The following is a 23,114-nucleotide window of genomic DNA, read 5'->3' on the forward strand; positions in this document are numbered from 1 at the left end:
AGATTTTCGCTTAGGGCTAGCTAAGGATGTGCTCGCTTAGTATGAGGCATCTTATAGAATAGCTAGAAGACTCAAAAATTGAGCAAGGATTTTTTTAAGTGGTAGGAAAATCAAGCAAGAAGAAATTAGTCAATTAGGATGTCCCATCCAAATAACTACTTTAGGTACAAAGTGTCCAAATTTAAGGCCACATGTCACATTTCTTAAAATTCAGCAATCCAAAGTGAATAAATATTTCTAAAGTAAATTATATGCATGCATACTCTTAGAATACATCCTTATGAAAGTCAAAGTTAAGATATACATTTTATAAAATGATTTTTTTTTTTTTGTCTAATGTTTTGCAAGAGCCTATTCAATGCATGATTCAAAAGGGTTTCAAGAGTGGCTCAAAAGAAGATTTATGCATAATGTGAAGTGATTCATAAGAATATATCACACCAAAATTAAGTCCATTTGTATTATCAAAACATAGTAAACATGAAACCTCAATCCAAAATAATACATGTATTTTACCATATAACGATTCATGCTACTCTCTCGCTAGACTTGACATTCATAAACAAAGAAAGAAGCAAGAACGCGTGCCCTCTAACTTTATCCCATCATATCTCCTATCTATTTATTTAATATCCCATCATATGTTTTATTGGTTAACATTAACCTTCGTGTAGTTAAAATAGAATAGGAAATACCAAAAAATGCCCATGAAAGACCAAAAGATCTCTATGTAGGACTTAACCACAATTTTGGAGTGTGCCTCAGTGGGATATTGAAGATTCTTAACCATTTAATGCTAGTGGAGTTGTCTTTGTGATCACATAGGTAAGAATTTGTGTAAAAAACACATCAAGGGGCTGAAAAAATGATGAGTTATTATCTAAATGAGTATGGAACCATGCTAACTAGTTATCATCTAAATGAGTATGGAACTGTGTTAACTAGTTCAAGGTAGTCAATCACAGCATCATCTGGCTACATATTCAACATTACGAGGTCAAGAAGAGGCAAAATAACTCCTTGAATGCTAATGCTAACCATGGCAACCGAGACTCCAAAATGCGATATTATAACCCCTTACCCATGAGTTTAATCTCCCTCCACCTATTTGCTTCCAAGATCCAAGATCAAAGTGGACTCCCTTGGAGCATACTCAAACCCCAAATGGTAATTGATGTTTGAACAATTCAATCATCCTTTGACCTTTTAGATGAGATGACAAAAGGATTCAAATGGTTCCTCCTTGAATTTGAAAGGAGTGGAAGTCTTAACCATGGTGCTAAAGGATGAGTTTGGAGGAAATGTGTAGAAGTGGAGAGATAGATGAAATTTTAGTAGTTTGGATTGCTTTCGATGAATAAGGTCTTTCCTCATGCAATTTGGCCTCTTTTGTAAGGCATGCCTATGAAAGTGACAAGAGAGGGAAAGAGCCAATATTAAATATTCCTAAATTTGTACAAATCTAAAGAAAAAAGAAAGCAAATGGTGTTATGTACAACTTACCCCTTAGGGTTAGGGTTTGGGTTCACCCATGTCCCATTTGGGAGTCCTCTCTAGACCTTCATCTATGGTGCAAATCTTAGAACCTTGCCTTAAACTACACTACATAAGTACATGATGCATTACAAAAACTTTTTGGAACTTTTGAAATGAAAATTTGGAATTAAAAATGAAAATATTAAAGTAGCTTATGACTAAGGACGATGATGACATAGCAAAATCTATACACGAAGTCCAAGTGAAAAATAATTTCCCCTCTTGAGTTACAACTTATTGAAAAGGGTGAATTTTATTGGAGAAATAACCTTATGGGAGATGTAAGCAATTAGCTTCATTTCTCCTTTGTTAATGTAGCCTACATGAAATATCAAAAGAAATTGAAGAAATTTACAATTTTTTTTGTTAAACCTTTTTATATGTGGAGTTATTAAAATGCATGATGAAAGGAGAATTCGGATGGATTGCTAGATATTTAATGCTCTACCAAGAATGTTGTGTTGTAAGTACATTTTGTTACAGCTAGGAGTGTGCCCTAACTAGGAATTTAGTGATTATCTATCAGGGCTATCCTATTCTACTTAGAGGCACACAAAAAAATGTTTGCCTCTAGGATTAGAGCAGGTTGATCTAAAATAGAGTAATCATCTCAACGAATGAGTTCAAGAGAAGTATCTACTGACGCCACAAGGTGTCGCTAAGGAGATTTTAAAAAAAAGAAAGAGAAAAATCTTCCAAAAAAGTGCTAACAGGCTTGATTAACATTTGAATAGGGACTATAGAAGACAACTAAATGTAGGCCGATGTCATGCATCTTTAATAAGTGGTCGATCTCGAGACCTATCAAAAAGCATTGGAGACCACTAAGTTTATGCACAATGCATGACATTAAAATATTCATGCAATGCAACATGGCCACCTTGCAGGAAGAAGCAGATAGAAGAAAAATGGTATTGGTCTAAGGAGGCCTATTGTTAACAGGAAGCATGGCAAATAGAGCGGTAGTGGAGAAATAGGTGATGAGAAATGGATAAATAGAGTTTCTATATGGCAAATAGGATAGAAAACAACGGAGCCGATCAGATTGGGGAAATAGCCACAATGATAGTGGAGAAATAGCGAATTGAATGGAGTGCATGCAAGCCTGGTGGTTGTCATCATATGCACATAAATTATTGAGCATACTCAAAATCTAATCAGGTAATCAAAATATAACAATCTATACAAATCATCATTACATACTTAAATTGAGTAATATAGCATCCGATACTTTGCATGCAAGTCTGGTGGTGCCAATACTAAAAATCTAATAATCTATGATACTTTTCATGCAAGCTCGAAGCCGCCTGTCAATACTAAAAATCCAATAATATATACAAATAATCATTACATTCTTAAATTCAATTGCATAGCATACAATAGCATACAATAGCATCCAATACTCTAGATGCAAGCCCAGTGTGCTTGTGATCGTCCATATATTCTTAGATTGACACCAAATTATCATAACCCTTGCATGCTCCCTTGTAGTTCTCAACCTTACGCCCTTGCACACTCCCTTGAATTGATCCATCTTAAACTTCACTCCCTTGCACTCAGCCATCTTGACCTTCCTGCAACTTCTATCCCCTCACAATGGATCCCTCTAGACACAACAAGTTCCAAACCTCATCATTCGATGGATCCCTCTAGCCCCTCTCCAATGGATTTCTCTGCCTCTAGCTTAGGTGTGCATACCTTTCTCAACTTAAGACAAGAAGCCTTCCTTTAAGGTCCCTTAAGGTCTCTCTTATCACTACATGGATTTTTAGGACCAAGTATGCAATATTGAGGGAAGTTTGTGTAGAAGCAGTCAACCTCACTAAGATGTCTAGCTTGGTCTCTTGGAAAGTATGATTGTGTCTTGTAGCATCTGAGTTTCTTGAAATCCCCTAAGTTGACTCTTCTAGCTCTCTTGTCATGTCACAGGGATCTTCTCCTTGTGACATCTATTGAGCTCAAAGGAGACACTAGAGTTACATGAAGTGGTCATGCATCTATGGTTACAATTGCATGAAATGAACACAAGCATATACTTTATTAACTTTCCTCCAATGTTGAAATTGTGAGACACACTCCCATCTAGCTTTAGATGTTTGATATGTGTTCTTTTGCCAACTTCACCAAGATGACAAAATAGGTGAATGTGGAGGAAGATCTTGCCTGTCATATTTAAAAAAATTCTATGGATGAGAGCATGATTAAAAAAGGAACTCAACATCCCTAGAGATAGTTCAAAAGCTCGTTACATGGAGCAGGCATGGAGGAAAAATGACCTTTTAGGTTTATTCCCCAAATCTTAGATCGGTACAGATGATGGAGTTAGTTCAAGCTTCTAGAGAATATTCATGCTATTTTAAAGAAACTAGGAGTTTCTTTCCCAACACAAGAGGAACAATGAAGTTCTAGTAGGTTCAAGCAGCAGAGTAAAGTAAGTGAACGAATGTCTGGCCACTTACTCAAGGGCCATCTCCAGGACAGTGCTGAATAATTTGAAGAATGTAAAGGACAACAAATCCTTTAAAATGACATTTGATATTGCTAAAGTCAAATTGCAGTTGATGCGCACTTGCCTCAATATAGTCTTTTGCCAATATGAGAACGAGATAAGGACACTACAAAGGGAAGCCACCCATGCAACATTGATAGGAAATAGGAGAAGACCCTCAGGGAGGATACATAGGCCAAGGTAGAGCTGGTACAGTACATGGTAGAGGATACAAAAGCAAAGGCTGAGCAAGCACAAAAGCAAGCTAAGGCCATTGCAACCAAAGCATGAGAAGATGAAAAAATGTTTGAGAAGAAAAGGAAGAGAAGAGAAGATGTAGAGAGGCAAGTCAAGTACATGTAGCCATAGCTAGAAGACACTAAAGTTGATGAGAACCAAGCTGAGGTGGATCTAGCAAAAATGAAAGAACAACTTGATGCTCAGGGAGTAGAAAACGAAGTTCTTTACCAAAGGTCTACGAGATATAGAACACATTAAATATTGAGAAAGAAGATATTATAGCTCAGTTGAGAAGGGACAATGCACACACTATGGTAGTGATGCAGGAGCTACAACAGAAACTTAAGCCAAGAACGATGTAGTTCAAGAAGAGAGTATGCAGGATGCATGATGTAGATTAGGCAAAGAGAAGCCAAGGTGGAGCACACGGGGAGAATAAGAATGTTGAATATTGGAAAGAGTAGGCAAACTATTGGGAAAACAAGCACAATGCTCCATAGTTAAATTACAATACCACTTTGGAGCAACATGCCATGGCTCTTAAAATTTTGGAGAGGTAGTCCTGTATTCTTCATGATCCCAAAGTACTCTTGTGTTCTTGCAAGGGGCCTATGGTGAAGTTTCAGAAGACTTTAAAGAGGTTTTACAATAGCTGGAAGAACTAGATAGAGTTGTTTCCATTAGCCAACACCAAGTATGGCAACTGGGAGAAAGTCCACTCTCTTAGGATGAGGCAAGAATGAATCAAGAAACATCTTGCTCATGTATGCAATGATAATGTGATATTGACAGGTGCAATAGTTAAACCTAAAGAATATCCTCTTCCAATACAATAGGGTTGTAAGTGCACAATCTTCCTTGGACACATTATAGATCAGTGTGAAACTTGATGCCCTCGGTGTGGACACTCTATGAATGTGTTTTTCTTTAAGGTATTTCTAACCCATGTATGAATAGCTTGTCATTTTCCAATGCTCATATTATGGAGACAACAATTGTGCCTGCCTACTAGCAACTATCTATCAAGAGAGAGTAGCAACTGCATGTGCATTGGCCTGAACAAGAAAGGCCATGAATTTTGATGGAGGGAAGATTGTAGCATTGGCACCTATGACCTAATGAAGGAAAGAATCAGCCCCCTCATGAAGGGACGAAGAAGCCCAAGCTTGAGCCATTCTAATAGTTTATAGTAGTTAACCATATTAAGCACATTTTGAGACCATTCAGCCAAGGTTCTTGTATGTTTGGCAATGAGAACAATTATGTGCCAAATTTCTATGTTTAGTAATGTTTAGCAGAACACAATTCTCCTTTATATAAGCTGTTTTAGAGTCAACTACAACCATCATGAAATAGAAGTCACTTAGGGCTCACTGCAACTAGAGATACATTCAGCTAGTAACCCATAATTTTTTGTTTGGACGTGGACCAACGGAGTCCCATGTCCCTTTCCTCATGATAGTACCACAGAGAAGTTGCTTCACATTGCTAGCTTTTATTTTTAAATTATACCATTCATGCATTATCGTTTGCTAACTAGATGTCCCACATAAAGGCATGATATGTGGAACCTATAAGAAAACCAAAGGGATCTCAATTTGTGCTTTTGTATAATTCAAGATTTGTCTTCCCTTCACCATGAATCTCAAGTTATGTATGAGTCACAAATTAAACAAAGTTGAAAATTTTTTAATCTATGAAGGATGAGTGGCCTACAACATGTCTTTTAACATATGTCTCTCAACTGGTCAAATTTCCAATATCGGTTTATAACTGGGTTTTTTGCTACAATAGCCCATAGAAATGGTACATAAAAATGATGCTTGGTTCCATGATTTTTGCAAAAGGTTTCAAATCTCTTTCAAATTCATGTGATATTTTTTCTAAGGCCCTATCATTGCAAATTATTTAAGCCTATATCCCACTCTCATTTTTTATACATTCCTTAAACCCACTAAAATAAAGACACGTGATTTTCCATGCTTTATGGGTACCTATAGCAATCATTATATAGTTGATTTCTTTTTCCTTTGGCATGTCTAAGGCACTACAAAATGCCTTAACCGATTCCATATATTGGATTTTTATGTCTTTTATGGCAATTGATTCTTCTAAAAGCACACTTGTATAATGACATGAGAAACCTCTCTCTCATTTCTTTTGCCTTTGACATGTCTTAGGCACTACACTATTCCATAACCTATTCCACGTGTTGATTTTACCTCTACAACATTTTGGCAGATTTACAATGCTTATTTAAATATAATTTGTGTTAATTTTGTATGTCTTTTATGGCAAGTAGTTATGAAATGGCACTTTTGTAAAATGCCCTTGTTTCTTTTTCCTTTGACATGTCTTAAGCATTACAGAATTCCTAACCCATTCCATTGGTTGGATTTTTGTATCTTTGTGGCAAGTGCTTATGGAAGGGAAATTGTGGAATGACATGAGAAACCTTTTCCTGACATGTCTTAAGCACTATCCAATTCCATAGCCCATTCCACATGTTATTTTTTCCTCTACAATGCTTTAATCAAATTTTGATGCTTGTATCGATAGAATTTATGTTAAGTTTTTTGTTACTAAGCCCATCGATAAGAGTTGTTGATATATTTGTTAATAAAATTTAAAAAAAAACAATTGTAATGATAGTTGTATGAGACTAGTTAAACCCAATAATATTGTTGATATAATTGCCAATGATAGTTGTATGAAACCAGTTAAACCCAATAATGTTGTTGATATAATAGCCAATGTGAGCATTGAAATAAGCAAGCAATGTATTGATGCTATGAAGTTTCTAGATTTGTATCAATGTCCCTACTGATTACAATTTTGACATTATATTTTTATAAAAAATGAACTAATGATTATATCAACAGCATGCTTTTTTATGAAAAATGTCTAGGGTAGATTGGGGCATCTCCTTGCCCTAATTTGCCCTTGTTTTTTCATATGCCATACAAGGGTTGAATGGCTAATATATGGCATTTTACATGGGCTCTTAAAACACAAAATACCTTTTGACAATTGTCGAAACAGTATTTACATTGTCTAAAAATCTAGCATCTTTTGTGGCTTTTCTTTTAGGAATGTGAGGGGAGTTTCCCATATGCTTCCATATTATGCAGCATGAAACATGAATCCCTATGTGATACCACAAATGAGATCATAATTAGGAAAGTTATGTTTTCCATGTTCCCAACTTGATCGGATAAAAATGCACAAAGGGGAAACGCCATGCAAACTTATGTTTCTCCAAGGTGCATTCTTCTACAAACAAGTGTTGGTATAGTATTGAAATATAACAAATATAGTGAATTTACAAATTGAGCAAGACAAATGAATTTCTAATTTTCAAGATGGAGGCCTTTGAGCAAATTGATCCCTTGGAGAGGCGGCTTGCAAGTGAACATTTGATTTCTATTGGGTAGATCTACCACAAATACACATTGAAAATGGAAGGTAATTTGACTAGGTATAAAGTCAAACTCAAGTACCAAGACTAGATTATTCAAGAACCATGCTCAAAGATGGAGGGATAAAAAATGCCTCCATCTTTGACAAGCTTTGGGTATACGGAAAATGGAACAAATTCCTAGGTATTCTCTTGGAAGATATCCATATCCCAATGGATCTTCTAAGTAAATTTTACCTCTCGGATTATTCTATTGTTGGTCTAACACTTTCAGTTTGGTCCTCATCAAATATCCTTGTGAATATGCGCAACACATATCAATGTGAATATGCTTTTAGGGCTGCATTTCCTTCTTGTTCCCATTTGACAAGCAATAAGGTTCAAGGTTAGTACTTTCACGTAAGTTCAATACGTGAAACAAAGTATGGGTTTAGAGGTTACACCAATGCAAGGTGGAGGCCTTTTGAACACACTCTATTCCCACATTTGGGCATGTCTACAAATCAAGTGCTCTTTTCTTCCCCTGAAGAGCTCTTGTCCCCATAATATCCATAGTTCTCCTTTCATCCCCTCTAGTGCTCCTGTCCCCATAACATCCATAGGGGTTTTTGAATATGCTATAAATTTGTTGTACTTTTTGAAAGTAGAAAATCTTTCCTTGAGACTTTCAATGAAAAATCAATGGATGAGTTGTGGTAGAGGTGAAATGCCAGTCAAACCTAGAGCTAGCCTGTAAGGGCCAAGGCATTCTAGGAAAGTTGTTCTTCATTCAAGTACACCAAACTTACTTCAATCATATCATGTGAGATAGTCATAACTCCAAACAATAAACAAAGACTCATTTGGACACATATTTCTTAAGTCACATTTAAGTGCAATTTGCACTTAAATGTGACTATTTGTGAACTCTTTCATGTAGATCCCTTTTTGTGGCCATAATTATGACCCCTTACTATGAGTTATATATGTATCTTTGACACTTGTGCAATGATTGTCTTTCAACATGATATTGATTTGTCTAATTATATGACCATTTGTGAGCTTTTTGTATATCCTTTTTTAATGGCCACTAATATGACCCTTGCGATGGTGCTTCGATGGTGTGGACAATATGAGCATATTTCACCTTTTTAACAAGACATGTGCAAGAAAGTGCAATCAATTTGATAGAAAGAAGGAAGGATATTAACATGGATTGAACAATTATTGTGCTTGCATTTATAGCAATACTAGTAGCAACATTGGACGTAATGGTAGCAACTTAGTGTAGAGCACCATCACATGCTCATCGGCGGTGAATCTAGCAATGGAAGGAGATTGCTTCACACTTTGAATCCAAATACAAAGCTACAGTCACTACTTCCAAAAGAACTAAGAAGTGAGCACAACCAAAAGCACTAAGGAGTAACCACAACCAAACTAGCTATTGGGATTGACTCTCTTACTTCACTTGTGTAGTCTCTAAATCTCTATTGATGAGTCTTTGTATCTATGTAAGCAACTCACAAAATTTCAACACTTAGCAATTTCAAGAAGTTTGTGACTGACTCATTCATGTTTTCATATAGATCATCAAACTCAAATAGGTCAATGCCATGTGCATCAAGATTGCATAGGAAGAAGTCACAAGACACCCATAGCACCAAAGCATTCATTGAAAAAACTAATTGAGCTCTAATCATCTCTAATTTGTTGAAGAACCTATTCTTTCTTTTTATTCCCCACCAATGCACATCTCATATGTGCAAATCCTAGCTAGTAGAAGCCTTTTATCATAGTAAACATGTGATATCTCATAATACTATTGACATATTATATTAGAAGAGTCTTTAGCTATCTTTGACTATTCATTGATAATTATTCAAAAGGCCTTATTAGTTTTTCCATAAATCAAGGATATTTATTCCATTCAAATTACCAATTTGTTTAACCATTATTTTGCTCTAACATTAGCTAAAGTTTCCAAGTGCATGAGTAAGTTCATCAAGCACTATTGAGGGAATAGTTGCCATCAATTTGACTCCAATGTACTTATGGAAAACCCTCAAGGGAAGGCATGTAGGATGAAGAAAGGGATCACGCATGGTCTTATGCATCAAAGAAATTTACCCTTTCTTGTGTCAAGATTGTGAATGTGGACTATATCAAGGCTACCTAAGAACTACAATGCTGCCCACCTCTAAGTTTTTTTTCCCAAACCACGTCTTCCTTCTTGTTAAGATCCAACATATGGCTCCAAACCACAACTAGGTATAGTCACAAAAGTAGGTAACCACTACAATCGTGTAAGAGCAACATGGCTAGTAGTTGCACAAACATTAGCAATAGTAATGAAAGAATTTGTAGCTGCACCATCAACAATAATAGTCTCAAACTTTCCACTTTTTTTGGTTGAAAAAAGGTAGTATATCACATAACCAAAAAGAGGAGTACAACAATGGAAAAAGAGAGGAATACAGCTTCCGAAAAGAGGTAGGCAAAGGCAAAATGATCACAACACAACCCAAAAGGGCTGCTTCTAGTAGTAGCTAAAGAAACCTCATTTTCATAAGGATCAATTCAAAATTTCCCTCTTAGGCTGAATACAAAGTGTAACCGGACTAGTCTTTTGGCACCGTTTCTTTGGTAAGGCTTGGTGGAAGGATGATATCCATCCTATAAAACTAGGGCTTTCACCCTACATGCATGATAAAAGCAAGTTAGATTTACTCTTCACCTCTTTTCAAAGGTTTGGCACCTGCAAAGTGTTGGAGGATGTTGGAAGCAAGGGTGGCTAGAATAAAAAAACCACCAGCCCTCCAAAGCTTAAGTTTTTTCTTTGAAAAGCATTGTTCTAGTTCCTCCCACTTGAAGATAGGTTATCAAGGGTTCCTTAGGATTGGCCCGCACTCTACTCCTCATAAGGACATCTAGAGACAATGGTTCATACTTTCTAGTCGTGCCCTATAGTTAGGAATGTTTTGGTAGGGGGTGCAATAAGCCATAAGGTTAGTAGGTTGATTTCAACATTCTCTACTAGGAGATATTCACGGTTTCCCTTCATCTCTAGGTTTGGTTTGGTAAGGCATTTAGGTACACACTTTACTATCCATTTGGTTGGTCTATAATAAGAAATCCTTTGGGGAGTAAGGTTCTCATGAAAGAGAGGTTATATTGGAGGAAGGTTCAAGATGTAGCATCAATGGCTTTGCCTTCAACTCCCACAACACATAGCATTCCCATCATGTACACTTCTTTGCAATATTTGTCTCATAACTAAATTGACTTAGTGTAAACGAGTAGCACATGAGTGGAATATTCCTCTCTTTCTTCTAAATACCTTTTTGACTACTATGTGCGCATGTTTGTTTCTAAAATTAGAATGTGAGATTTTATTTTCTAAGTGAGAGCTCTCTTCACATGAAGGAGCTCTTTCTAAAAGAACATACCCTTCAAGGAGACAACTTTTTTATTGTATTAGTTGTGAAATTTTAAGGTCTAAAAACTTGCAGAGTCAAGAAACATATTCTACTACTTTCAACTAATTTTGCCTTAACTAGTACTCCTAAATGCCACATCCTAAGTAGCTTCAGTAATCATTATGTTGGAGATCAATCAACTATCTTAGTTGAGTACTCAATTGGTGCAGGTCTTTGTCATCTTTTAGGGGGAACCCATCTAACATCTCGCTTAATCATTCACCAAACATTTCGAGGAGACTCATGCCATCGATGGAGCCAAATTAGGACAAGACAAGACTTAGATGTGATGGCCTTTGATTATATTGGCACTGGCCTTTGATTATATTGGCACTACACGAACTTTGCAAAGATTGAGAGATTAACTTACATATCGGTTTGGAAGTTTGTGCACAAGACGAAACAATAGGTGGTTGGGGGCTAATGCAATGAATCTAATAAGAGAAAATAGGACCACTACTCTTTATATGGTATATCACATGTTTGCCATTTGGATGAATTATCCCTTAGCAAGTCTATTTCAATTGGCATAACATCTACTCATGTTAGACAAATGTCCATTTTTCCTTGGGTTGCATTGCAATGAAACACAATCGTGTCCACACTACCATGCATTACTTCCCATAACCCTTCAACATGAGTAAACTAGAGTGAATGGGAAATTTAAAATATTCTCAAAAATGTCACTTTTACAAAACCAACCTGCACAACCTCTTTAAACAATTTTATAGACTTATTTGGCCAATGCTAGATTATGTTTCAATTAAAAATAATTGTTGACTTATGGCTTTCGTTAACTTTTCCCCTAGCAATTGCTATCATGATAAGTTTATTCAATTAAAACTAATCGCGACTTTTGGCCTTCATTAACTTTACCCCTACCGTGATCAAGTCGAAATGCACAAATTACTAGCTAATTCATAGCTCAAGGGGATACTCAAACCACACACAACTTATCAAAAATGGCGACAAGCGCTATATGATGTGCAGCACACAAGAACTCCCTGCTGTCAAATTCAATCGATACACCAGAGGGGGGCACTGCAGCACTCTCCAACTATATATCTAATTAAAGGTTACTAAACATGTGTTAGAATTCAAGATACAACGACTTATGCAAGGAGCTTCCTAAAGATAAGCCTTGAAGAAGCTGCCTTAGCCTTGAAAAAGCTGCCCCAAACAAGTCTTAAATTTACGCTACACAAAACTGCAGCCTACAAAGCTGCAGGAAAGAAATTGAATCTCTTGCAAATTAGATTAAATACAAGGTGTACATCTGTACAGGATGGCCGGTCATTCAGATTCACCACAAGATTAAGGGGAAAAGCCCTCTGAACTTGCCAAGCTCTTGGTTCAAACCAAAAAGCTGGCCTGGGATGAGATACGATACACTCGAGTTGGTAGTGAATCGAGCCCAAATATGTCTCAATACAAGGACAACTGAAAACTGTTAAGTGCTAATCTTTAAGCCGATGAAGGTTCACTCTACATACAAGCATGTACAACAGCAAAGACGCCAAAAACTGCACAATTTTACCCCAAGACTACTTCGCTTAAGTCATCAGCTCTGCTTCTTAGGCAAAGGCAGGAACTCGACACCGCGCATCTCTGCCTGTGCGCCCAGAACACTCAAATCCTTCTACTCTTACAGAAGGACTTGCCCGAATCGATGGAAACTTGGTAGATTTAGACTGACTCACAACTGACGGCGAAGGTGGCCGCTTTTGATGACAGAACTCTTTATCTTGCACAAGTGGATTGCAGGCCCTGCTTGGAGGAGAGCCAGAGAAGTAAGGGGGAGAACATCCAAAACTTGGAGAGTCACCAAATGAATTCTGCAAGCAGTGAACGCAAATCAGTTAAGCAAATGGCAAGATGCTGAAAGAGCAACCAGCATCTACACAGGGGCAGAGTTAAGCCTACCTTCCTGAGGAAAATCTCCAAGATCTCATTCCCAGCTTCACCTTCCACACCTGCAGGAGACATGCTGCACCCCAGACAACGTTGGATGAGACTCAAAATCAAAAAATTGTAGATTGGAAGTGGCAGATTCCACAAAGCTGGGACGGTTACCTCCGTCGCAGCCGGACAGGCCTGAGAACTTCAGGTATAGAAAGAGTCACGCCTGTCACCCTTCGGGGATTAGGACAAATGACTTCTTGACAAACTTCTCCTTGAAGCGCAGGCCTGAGCCTTCCGTAGTCACTCATTTCAGCTGGAGCTTCTTTAGGACTGAGGGCAGCGAGATGCTGCCCAAATCCAAGGTTTCTGAACCAAGAATCGAGCTTGCAAGGCCGGCAACAGCTCTCTGAGAGTTGTTTCTCTTGTTCGGCAGGGAAGCACTGTAACAGAAACAGAAACAAAACGATAAGGTCGGAAAATTCTCTCTCTCTCTCTCTCCCAGCTCGCTCCCAGAACTCCCTCCCTCTCACACACGCCTCTCTTGAGAAACCAAATTTCTCACAGAGGTACACAACAGCTCGCTTCCAAAAGCCCCCATAGTCCCACTTTCTTTGTACCCATTTCGCACTCGCCTTTCTCTAGAAGACGAGCTCCAGACACCCCATGCCCCCCAAAAAACCGCCCCAGAGAGCCGCCAAATCCCTCCCTCTTCCTGTTCTTCGTTCACAACAGCAGCCATGATACGAAACGGGAGGTATACCTAGGTCGAAAGAGCACAAGAAGGCGATGGAAGGGAGAAAAGAAAGCGAACAAAGGAAGCTGTCGCTGCATAACAAGGGGAGGAGACAAGATAGATAAAGCAAACTAGCAAGGGAAGAGAAGAGAAGAGAAGTAGTGCAGGAGGGGAAGGGATCTTGTACAGATATGCGGCAGATTGAGGCCTCTTGTTGACCCCAGAATTCATCATCATCATCTAGTCAAAGTTCAAACCTTCCTCAAACCTTACAAGTTACCCTTGCATCACAATTAATAACAGATTGTTGGTCTCACTTCAAGCCCAAACCTCACCTCACACTTCTATCTTGGATCGCCCCATATCCCGGCCCCTGCCGCCGATGCTATTGGCACTTTCAATTTTAGTACAACTCTCCCAAAAAAAAAAAAAAAAACCTTCCTCCATCTTTACCAACTTGGGTTTCTTCCCCTCCCTAAGAACCGGTCCCCATCCATGCATCCGAATATGCAAATCATTGCTTGGGTCGATTCCCCATGGCAAGCCGAAGAGCTCCTCTCACACTCGGTCGTCTTCAGCGATAGGTTGCTCACTGGCTGCGTCCACAAATGCACGCCTAATCTTGGTGAAGAACAGCATGTGTTGGGCGCCACCCCCTAGAATGGAAGGCTTTCTCCTCCAGTGGGGCAGGAGCCCAATTTTGGCAGGGAGGGCCTACAGGTTCTTCCATGAATCGATGGACCAATGAATTGTCGATCCCCAGTGCCGATCTTATGTCAAGCAAAGTGCTTTCTCACAAGTTAGTTTGACACCCTTCGAAAGCTTCTAGCATTTTACAAGAAGTTTACACAACACTATCAATTAGATTAGAAAGCTTTCTAACATGTTAGAAGAAGATTGTACGACGCAATTACATTGCAGCAGTGGCTGTATTTGCACATTGGGAACACTGCACATCATACAACTTTTGCACATTGAGGAGCATTTTCAATGGGGTGACAACACACCCAAATTTATAGCAACCTCGTGCACCCAAAGGTCATTGAAGACACAATGCTATGAAATAGACCTCCAAGAATTGTTCAAACTTGCACAAGCTACACGATTCTACTATAACATGGGGACGCTCCTAACAAGTCTAAATCATCCATTAAGACATATGAAATGGAAATGGAAATTCACATAAACATATACAAGGAAGTTAAATCCAAGACAAGTACAAGGAAAATGAGTAGAAGAGAAGTTGAAACTCAAGATTATGGGGAAGGAAACCCCCCCCCCCCCCCCCCAAAACCCCCTGCCCCCTTCTTCGAGATGCTGGCTCCAACTCACCATATAGAGTGTTTATAATGTTTTAGTGAAAAGCAAAAGAGCCAATAATAGTACACTTAAAGATATCCCCCAATCAGGGATTCTCAAACATAGATCCACTAGCTATAATTCAATGTTATGAAACACACTAGCCTATATAATAACATGCATTCTTTACAACATTGGCCCATACCCGATCTCAACCACGTGAGTGATTCCTCAATGGTTATCTTCATCGTCTGCATGCCTCGTTTTCCAACCCATCACCTATAGTCAAGCCACCAATCATGTTAGTTACAATCGTTTGAAAGAATATCACCAGCTCAATTAATCCAACACAATTACACTTGATATACAAACAACAAACACACCACCATCAAATATTCAACACCTTACAATTATATTTCCTACCACATGTTTTAGATATCCTTTAGAGTGAATGTTGTACAAGGAATAGAATACGTCAATGAACTTCCCACTTTAACTAGACCAATAACATGATATTCTCATATAATTCACTCTACCCTTTCCAATTAGTATCTATGCAACATTCTAATATAGATGCTAGCTACATAATTCATAATAAAAGTTATGTATTTATGTTTATATATTCTTTTAACTACTAAGAACAAATGGCATGGATGATAAAGAAACTTTAAATAAATAAAGATAGGTTAATCTAGACATACAGTGATATAGTCAGTAATTGAAGTTTAAAATGTTTTACATGTTGTGCAAATGCTTTGAATATTTATAGCTCTTCATGATCCATGCCTCACTCTAGGTCGTTACAAACTCCAAGCACTCTCTCCTTCTTCCCCAAATTTTGTTTCTCCTTCCTCCACCTTTCACCACAAGTTTTGTTTTTTGCTTCTTGCCGCCTCCGTGTTTGAAACTTATCAATCCTTTCCATTTTGTAATTATCCTAGTTTATTTTGGATTTTGCTTTATTATTTTTCAAAACTATTAATTCTTGAGAATCACTATGTTGACCGATTGGTTAACAATATGCCACCGTTGGTTAGTGTTGTCATTTGATGGATAGTGGCAAGTTCATAGAGCTAGGATTATGCCTTGGAGCTAGATGGGCCCAAGACGATGGCAAAAAAATGAGAAGGGAGAGTGGTATAAAGAGATTAGGGTTGGCCCTCCCTTCCAAAAGGTGACAACGTATAAAAGGCCAAGTGGTTGACTTTGGTCTACATTGTTGGATGCACAAGTTTGGAATACAAGCTCCCTCTTCTCTTCCAAGTTTGTTTTTGGGTGTTCTCATGTTTCCTTTGTAGTTTTGTGTTTGCCACTCCATCCCCATTCATTCTCCTCCCCTCCCATCTCCCCTTTCCCTCTTTCTCTCATGGAAACACCTTGCAACAGTCTGAGAGCCGCTTGAGTGACTCGTGCTTTGCATTGCTCTCACAAGGAGTAGCTTGGAGTAGAGGCTCCATCAGCATTCTTTCAAGATCCCCATGACACATGAGTCACCACTGAGACCACACATCTTTGGCGCCCTAGTCAAGCAGTTCAAGGTATGCTTTTGCATTGCACTTGCCTTCTCCGTCTAAAACACCAATACTATGGTAGGCGAGATGGGATATCATCTTTCATGTTCATGTGGATGCCTCTGGATATGCTATTGATACCATTTTAGCACATAGATGGGAGATTGGACTATCTAGTGTATTACATAAGCAGTTATTAACACCTCCTGAGTGCAGCTATAGCACAACTAAGCAAAAAGTCCTTGGAATAGTTTTTCGTGTGCACATTTTTTTCCATTATTTGCTTGGAAATCCATTAACATTTGGTTGATTATCAAGATTTTATTTATTTAAATTGATCCAAGAACGATTGGTACATTGGATGCTATTGTTGCAGGAGTTTAATTTTAAAATCATTCATAAACTATCTCATGGAAGAGCAAATTGCTTATCCCAATTACTAATGCAAAAGGAGTCACTATCGAATTGCCACATGCCCATTTGTATGCTGTAGATTTGACAGAACCCAAGTTTGAAGAAATGCTACACTATCTATAGCAGGGAACTTTTTTTGAGCATATGCCCAAAGCAACTACAAACTATGCTACTAAATGGGTGGAGGCCAAAGCCCTGAGAGATACTATCAGCTTGGACAAAAAGCTCCAAGATGATACTAGTGTTGAGTAGTGCACATTGAGATATCTTCTTCAATCCAAATACCTTCTCTCAGTTGCAAGGATACCTTATCACTAAGGCTATTTATGCTGATATGTATCCCTTCTTCAATTTTTTGTCGAAACATATTGGATTAAAGAAGAGCCATCTTTGCCTATGAAGACCAAGTAAGCATTGATTGTCTTGGTGTTCTTCAAAAACATTTGATTCCCAAATTCAAGTAGTTTGTGAGAGTCGACATGCACACTGCAAACTTAGTCCACACCTGTGCACGATTTGTCACACGTTGTACTTTGAGGAGAAGTGAAATGGCCAACACTATGGCTGGAAGGATGGGCTCCTTGGTTCTAATTGACAAAATCAAGTGATCAAGATGAAGGATCGAGTTTAGGCTCGGATGAGAAACATATAAATGATGAGGTGCAATTGTGAAGGCCACCTCTACAATCAAGCCTCCTCTCCGTCCTCCCAAACCTAGCTACAATGACAAGATCCTCCTTCATGCATCTCTCTCATGTTTCAACCATCTCATAGGGATCCCAATTGGCATTAGTATAGAAAGTACTAGGGAATGACACTGGTGCCATTCTCCCCATTGCAACACTAAGGAGCATGGCACTAGTGCCATTCTCCTTATATCAGGTTTGGCATTCTGAGAAGATCTTTTCAAGAACACTAGTGTCTATTAGGAACTAGACCATGGGTCTAGATCCTATAATGTACCATGTTTAGAAGGTGATATAGAAGACCACATCATTCAAAGTTTTTAAAAGGTGATATAGAAGATCACATCATTCAAAGTCCCAAATATTTTTGGTGATATGGTGAATTTCGGGTTCCCAAAGAAAAATCCAAACATTAGGTGTGTCTATTAGGAGCTAAACCATCTCATCAGAAATACTGGCTCCAAGATCCATCAAAAATCATCAAAAACTAGTAGGTGAAACTGCGAGTTCCTATACCCATGACCCATTGCCTTAGGTCACTATCCCCACGACCCGTCGGCTTAGCCATATCTCCACAACTTGACACATGTCAGTACCTAACTTGCCACCCTAATTAATTACTGTCAGTCAGCTATCCCACCGGTCAAACAAGCATTGACCCAATGCCTTAGCTCTATCCTGTCAACCTGCTATCCCACCGATCGTTACTTTAGCTCTATCGCGCCGATCAAACAAGCGTTGACCCACTGCCTTAGCTCTATGTTGCCGACTTGCTATCTTGCCAATCATTGCTTTAGCTCTATCCCATTGTTCAAATAGGTGTTGACTTGTTGCTTTAGCTCTATCCCACCATTCGTTGCTTTAACTCTATCTCATAAACCTGCTAGCCCGCCGGTCATTGCTTTAGCTCTATCTGCCAATTGTTGCTTTAACTCTATCCCACCGACCTGATATCCCATTGTTCATTGCTTTAGCTCTATCCCGTTGGTCGTTGCCTTAGGTCTATCCCCATGTGCGTAGGGATAGCTTTGGGAACACAAAAATTAGGAAAAATCCCTTGACCCCATGTCGAGGCGGACTCAACCTAGAATTGGGACCTCAACTATGCCAATGAACACATGATCTTGAGATCAAGAAGAGTCCTACAAGTTCACCTTGAGTCTAAAGACATTGCCTCAAATACCATCTTGTCGACCTCCATACCTAGCTTGGCATCCTCAGGGTCAGCAAGCTCAAAAGTCGGTTCTAGGTGAATTATCTAGCTCAGAACAGTCTATGAGTCAAGGATGGAGACATGTGTGAACCCTCTAATGTTAGAGCCTCAATGGCTCTGAACTTCATCCCCGATGATCTCCACTCTCTTACCCCATCTATAGCAGCAACTAGAATATGGGAAACCTTTTCTAATATCATGAGAAAGTTTGGATTAATAGAACCAGTAGAATTGCTAAACCCATTTGCTTGGCAGACTAGAGCTCCAGAAGAGCCTCATATGGCAGCCCAACCACCAGTGTTAGAAGCAATGCTCTAGGAAGCAAGTCCCACTATACCTATGGGCAATCAACCCCCATTGTACCAATTCTTTAATGATAGACAGTCTTGCGGGGATGGATTTGGACCCACATTCTCACAGGGGTCCCAAAAGAAAGAGCAAAGGGGGCAAAGGAGTAACCTCGAAGGCCCACAAATAAGACCCTCCACCTCGGAAGCCCCCAGTATTCCTCCTTGGAAACAAAACAAGGGAGATATTTCCTACCCAACAACTTCCCCTTATAGGCCTATGCCTGCAGGGAATATACCACTCCCTAGAGGACCTAACCTATTAGGCCCAAGTCATAATGAAAACTCCTAGTGGGCCTAGATCCTCCCATCCCAACCTTGTGCCATCAAATCCATGGAGCCCTTCATCCAAACCACCAATGTATGAGACAAGGCCCACCACTCCACAACCTCCTCTTGTATGGCAAATGGTCCTACGAACGAAGCTATGAGAATCTTAGTGCAAGCGCTAGGAAGGGGGGCTACCGATCCACCATAGATGTTTCTAAGAATACCAACCCCTCAAGAAGCAAGCCTATGACAATCTCCAAGCTAATCACCAAGTTTGTAGGACAAGGAGACCCAGTTTCCCATGTTGAGAGATTTGAACAAATCTGTGAGACTTTTGGTGATATCTGGGATCTAGAGAAGGTCAATGCTTTTGGCTTGAGTCTCGATGGTAAGGCTGGACAATGGATGTGCAGGGATAAAGTGGATGTCTTTGTCCTCCCAACATCACTTCATTTCATATGTTTGTGAGCATGTGAGGCTCCATTCTTGTAGTTTTTCTTCCATCTTTTAGAGGGATTTGAATGGTGATTTTGGTTCAAGAAGCTATTGATTTTGAGCTATGTTGGAGAAATTATGCCCATTTTGGTGTTTCCTTCAATGATGAGGAAATGGCAAGGAAAAAGGGCCATGTAAGGCATGGCTTCTATGATCCTCATTCATAGACCTCTTGAGTTGCTCCAAATATTTTTGTAATTAAGAACAAGAGATTGCAAAATTTCTTTACACAATGAATTTAATTTGCAACAATGAACATTTTTTATGCACAGCAAACTTTCACTGAATGTTGTAGACCTATTGTAGAGCCTCTAATGCTCCTAGCTCTCAATTCCTCTCTACACAATCTTTGCTCTATACATAGATGCATTTATATCTCTCCACTCACCTATATATAGGTAGTTGTCATTGAAATGCCACACATGACACTTTCAACTACAACTTGTTATACCTTGATATCTAAAAGAGACTTATAGTTTATGGTCCTTGACATGATGGATTGAGGGATCTATGACCCCTAGTCATGCCTGGTCTTCCATTAGTGGTGAAGTGGTGGCATCAACTAATCCCTATATATGAACCAACAATTGAATTAGATAAGCATCCTCCCATATCCAATCATGCCTAATCTACTTACAAGTCACCAAGGTCAAGGCCTTTGGCATCATGTTGGATCTCTCATCAGTCTCCCACTATGTTCCAACTGATGTCAACTAAGGAAGATTAGAGTTCAACCTAGTCTAGTTTGCGCATACTTGTATGGTAGAGCTATTAGTGTTGCTGATAAAAAATAGATGCCTAGACAACCATTTTTTTGAATGCCAATTGTACAAGGAATGGCTTTAAGAAAGTGATGTGTGACCATCACACAATGGCCTTTTGCGTGAACATCTCCTAGCTGTAGCTAGTTAAAACAAAAGAACCTACTTCCTATAATCCTTAAACACATAATAAGGGAATATGCTAGTGTAAATGTAGACATCCTAGCATCAATACATCTCAACGCCAGGTCATTAAACTTCGTCAATGAAGAATAAATCTATACTTGCTAATGTAACATTAAATACAAATGCAAAGTTGAGGATAAATGGAACTATGGCTTACAATAATGTAGATGCGTCTCACCCAATGAAGAATAAATCTATTTTGGAGATCTTTTTGATAAAGGAAGGCCTCGACAATAGTTGGGGAATACTTGATTGGACAATCTTGATAAGTAGTAGTAGAAACAATCTTAACCAAGACTCTTGATACAGGAACACTAGGAGAAAAGGAAGAAGCATCAAATGAAGCAAATTGATTGGAGGATGACCTTTATGATGATCGAATCCACAAAGCATACCAAGATAAGGATGTAGTACAAGGACCAAATAGCTAGGCTACATTAGGAATTGGCACAATGAAAGAAAGAGTAGCAAAAATGTTAGAGACAAAATACACCAATGGAAGACGTCATCATTCATCTTCACGCAGGAAAAGGAAAAGGTTGACCCAAAGAATAAAAAATTCACAAGTAGTTACAGTTACAAAAGGCCACTCAAGCATTAGCCACATCTGAGGGCTAGCTAATCAAGGATTGAATTTGGCATAGGATCACTTGTGTCACAACGAGAAATGAGAACAAATGAGGAATCTAACCATGTAGTCTAAAACACTAACGATCCTCCTCAAGGCTGGCAAGCTTCTGTGCCATCATCAAGTCTCAAATTTTAGAAGAGATTCTTACACTAGGATTTATGTGTTAGTAGGAGACTCTTACACTAGGATCATCAAGTCTCAAATTTTAGAAGAACACTAGGATCTCCATGTTAGTAGGAGAAATCACCCTTATTGCCACACGGCTCATCCAACTGTGGGAGGATTGGAAAATTTGAGGAGATGGGGAACCATCTACATTGTAAGCCATAGTTCCATTTATCCTCAACTTTGCATTTGCACTTAATGTTACATTAGCAAGTACAAATCCTTGACATCATGTCCAACTCCTCCTATAAAGATATCTCCGCAAAACTTGCTAAGAAACATTTCCATATTGTTGTTGGCAAAAAAACTCACTATCACCATCTAATCAAGACCAAAGTTGGAGGTTTTAACACTCACATGGGCTAGATAGAAAACAAGGTCCAAACACCATGAATCCATAATACGCTCATAGGGTAACATACCCAAAATAGGTGGCATGCATGATGTGGCATTATTGATTGCATTGCTAATTGTGATGCTTATGTGGCAATGGTGCCATGTATACTTTTGATTGGACTACCATGTGTCACCTTGTGTGGATAATGAGCTATCACATGGAATGAATTGTAATTTATTGAGGAGGCTTGTTGATGTGAATCTTTGATGGGAAACACATGAGGTTTGATGGTAAATGCATCAAAGTGATCTCTCTTTCATCAAATTTAGAGGTCCATCCCATCTAGATTGGACCCTTCCAATGTAGGTTTAAAAGGATGCTTGATGGAAAATGCATGAGAGTGACCTCTCTTTATAGAATTTGGAGGTCCATCACATGTGGCACATCCAATTATATCTTTTCATCTCAAATGATGATAAAATGGTGATTAGGATCTCCCTTTGACTTGGATGATGCATAATGAAACCAAAAGGAGATCTTTCGACACAAATTCATGACTTAATCAATTGTGGAGAAGAAGGACACAAATCACACCATGAAAGTGATAGCAGACAAGGTACAATCTCCCCCCCTAGATGAGTTGCTCACACTTCCTCATCTAGAGTATTTATGATATTTCATAAAAGCACAAGGAGCCAAAATTATCCCTCTCTTCCAAAATGAAGGATTTGCTTTAGATAGCCATCATTGGGCCAAAATTTGAATTATGTCCTCTCCAAAATATATTGCTCAAACTTGCAATAATAAAGAAATACAAAATTGGCCCATGGCTATAAATGATGCGCTGCGGCACCTCGATTAGTACCCTCACACTAACTCCAATCCTCACTATGAGTTCCATCACCTGTACTCAAGCCGCCAATTACATTAGTTATTAACAATCGATTGAACAAATCACCGAATCAACCGATCCCAACATAACCGCGCTCAAAGTATAATAATCAAGCACAACACCAATAACACT

General features: G+C 38.8%; 1 protein-coding gene across 2 annotated transcripts; it reads right to left on the reverse strand.

Annotated features, from left to right (window-relative positions):
* Window positions 1–12,383: 12,383 nt before the first annotated feature.
* Window positions 12,384–14,055, reverse strand: LOC147896919 (uncharacterized). 2 transcript variants are annotated; one of them, XM_087381423.1, is made up of 4 exons: window positions 13,803–14,055; window positions 13,214–13,482; window positions 13,064–13,127; window positions 12,384–12,975 (listed from the first exon to the last, which is right to left on the reverse strand). In XM_087381423.1, exons 2-4 carry the CDS (start codon window positions 13,348–13,350, stop codon window positions 12,715–12,717), a joined length of 462 nt encoding a protein of 153 aa, XP_087237549.1. In that variant the 5' UTR covers window positions 13,351–13,482; window positions 13,803–14,055; the 3' UTR covers window positions 12,384–12,714. The 2 variants fall into 2 exon arrangements, with proteins under 2 accessions (XP_087237549.1, XP_087237551.1); XM_087381425.1 differs by lacking the exon at window positions 13,803–14,055 and adding an exon at window positions 13,675–13,794.
* Window positions 14,056–23,114: the final 9,059 nt, after the last annotated feature.

This window comes from Dipteris shenzhenensis, chromosome 11, assembly GCF_047967505.1.
Source record: "Dipteris shenzhenensis isolate YYH24624 ecotype China chromosome 11, Dip_SZ_1.0, whole genome shotgun sequence".
Lineage (NCBI taxonomy): Eukaryota > Viridiplantae > Streptophyta > Polypodiopsida > Gleicheniales > Dipteridaceae > Dipteris > Dipteris shenzhenensis.

Bases quoted from the DNA above. Each gene is read 5' to 3' on its own strand.
- LOC147896919 (XM_087381423.1), bottom strand. From the start codon at position 13,350: ATGAGTGACTACGGAAGGCTCAGGCCTGCGCTTCAAGGAGAAGTTTGT. The intron at 13,128-13,213 runs GTAACCGTCCCA...TCTGGGGTGCAG, and splicing joins CCTGTCCGGCTGCGACGGAG to CATGTCTCCTGCAGGTGTGG. The intron at 12,976-13,063 runs GTAGGCTTAACT...CACTGCTTGCAG, and splicing joins TGGAGATTTTCCTCAGGAAG to AATTCATTTGGTGACTCTCC.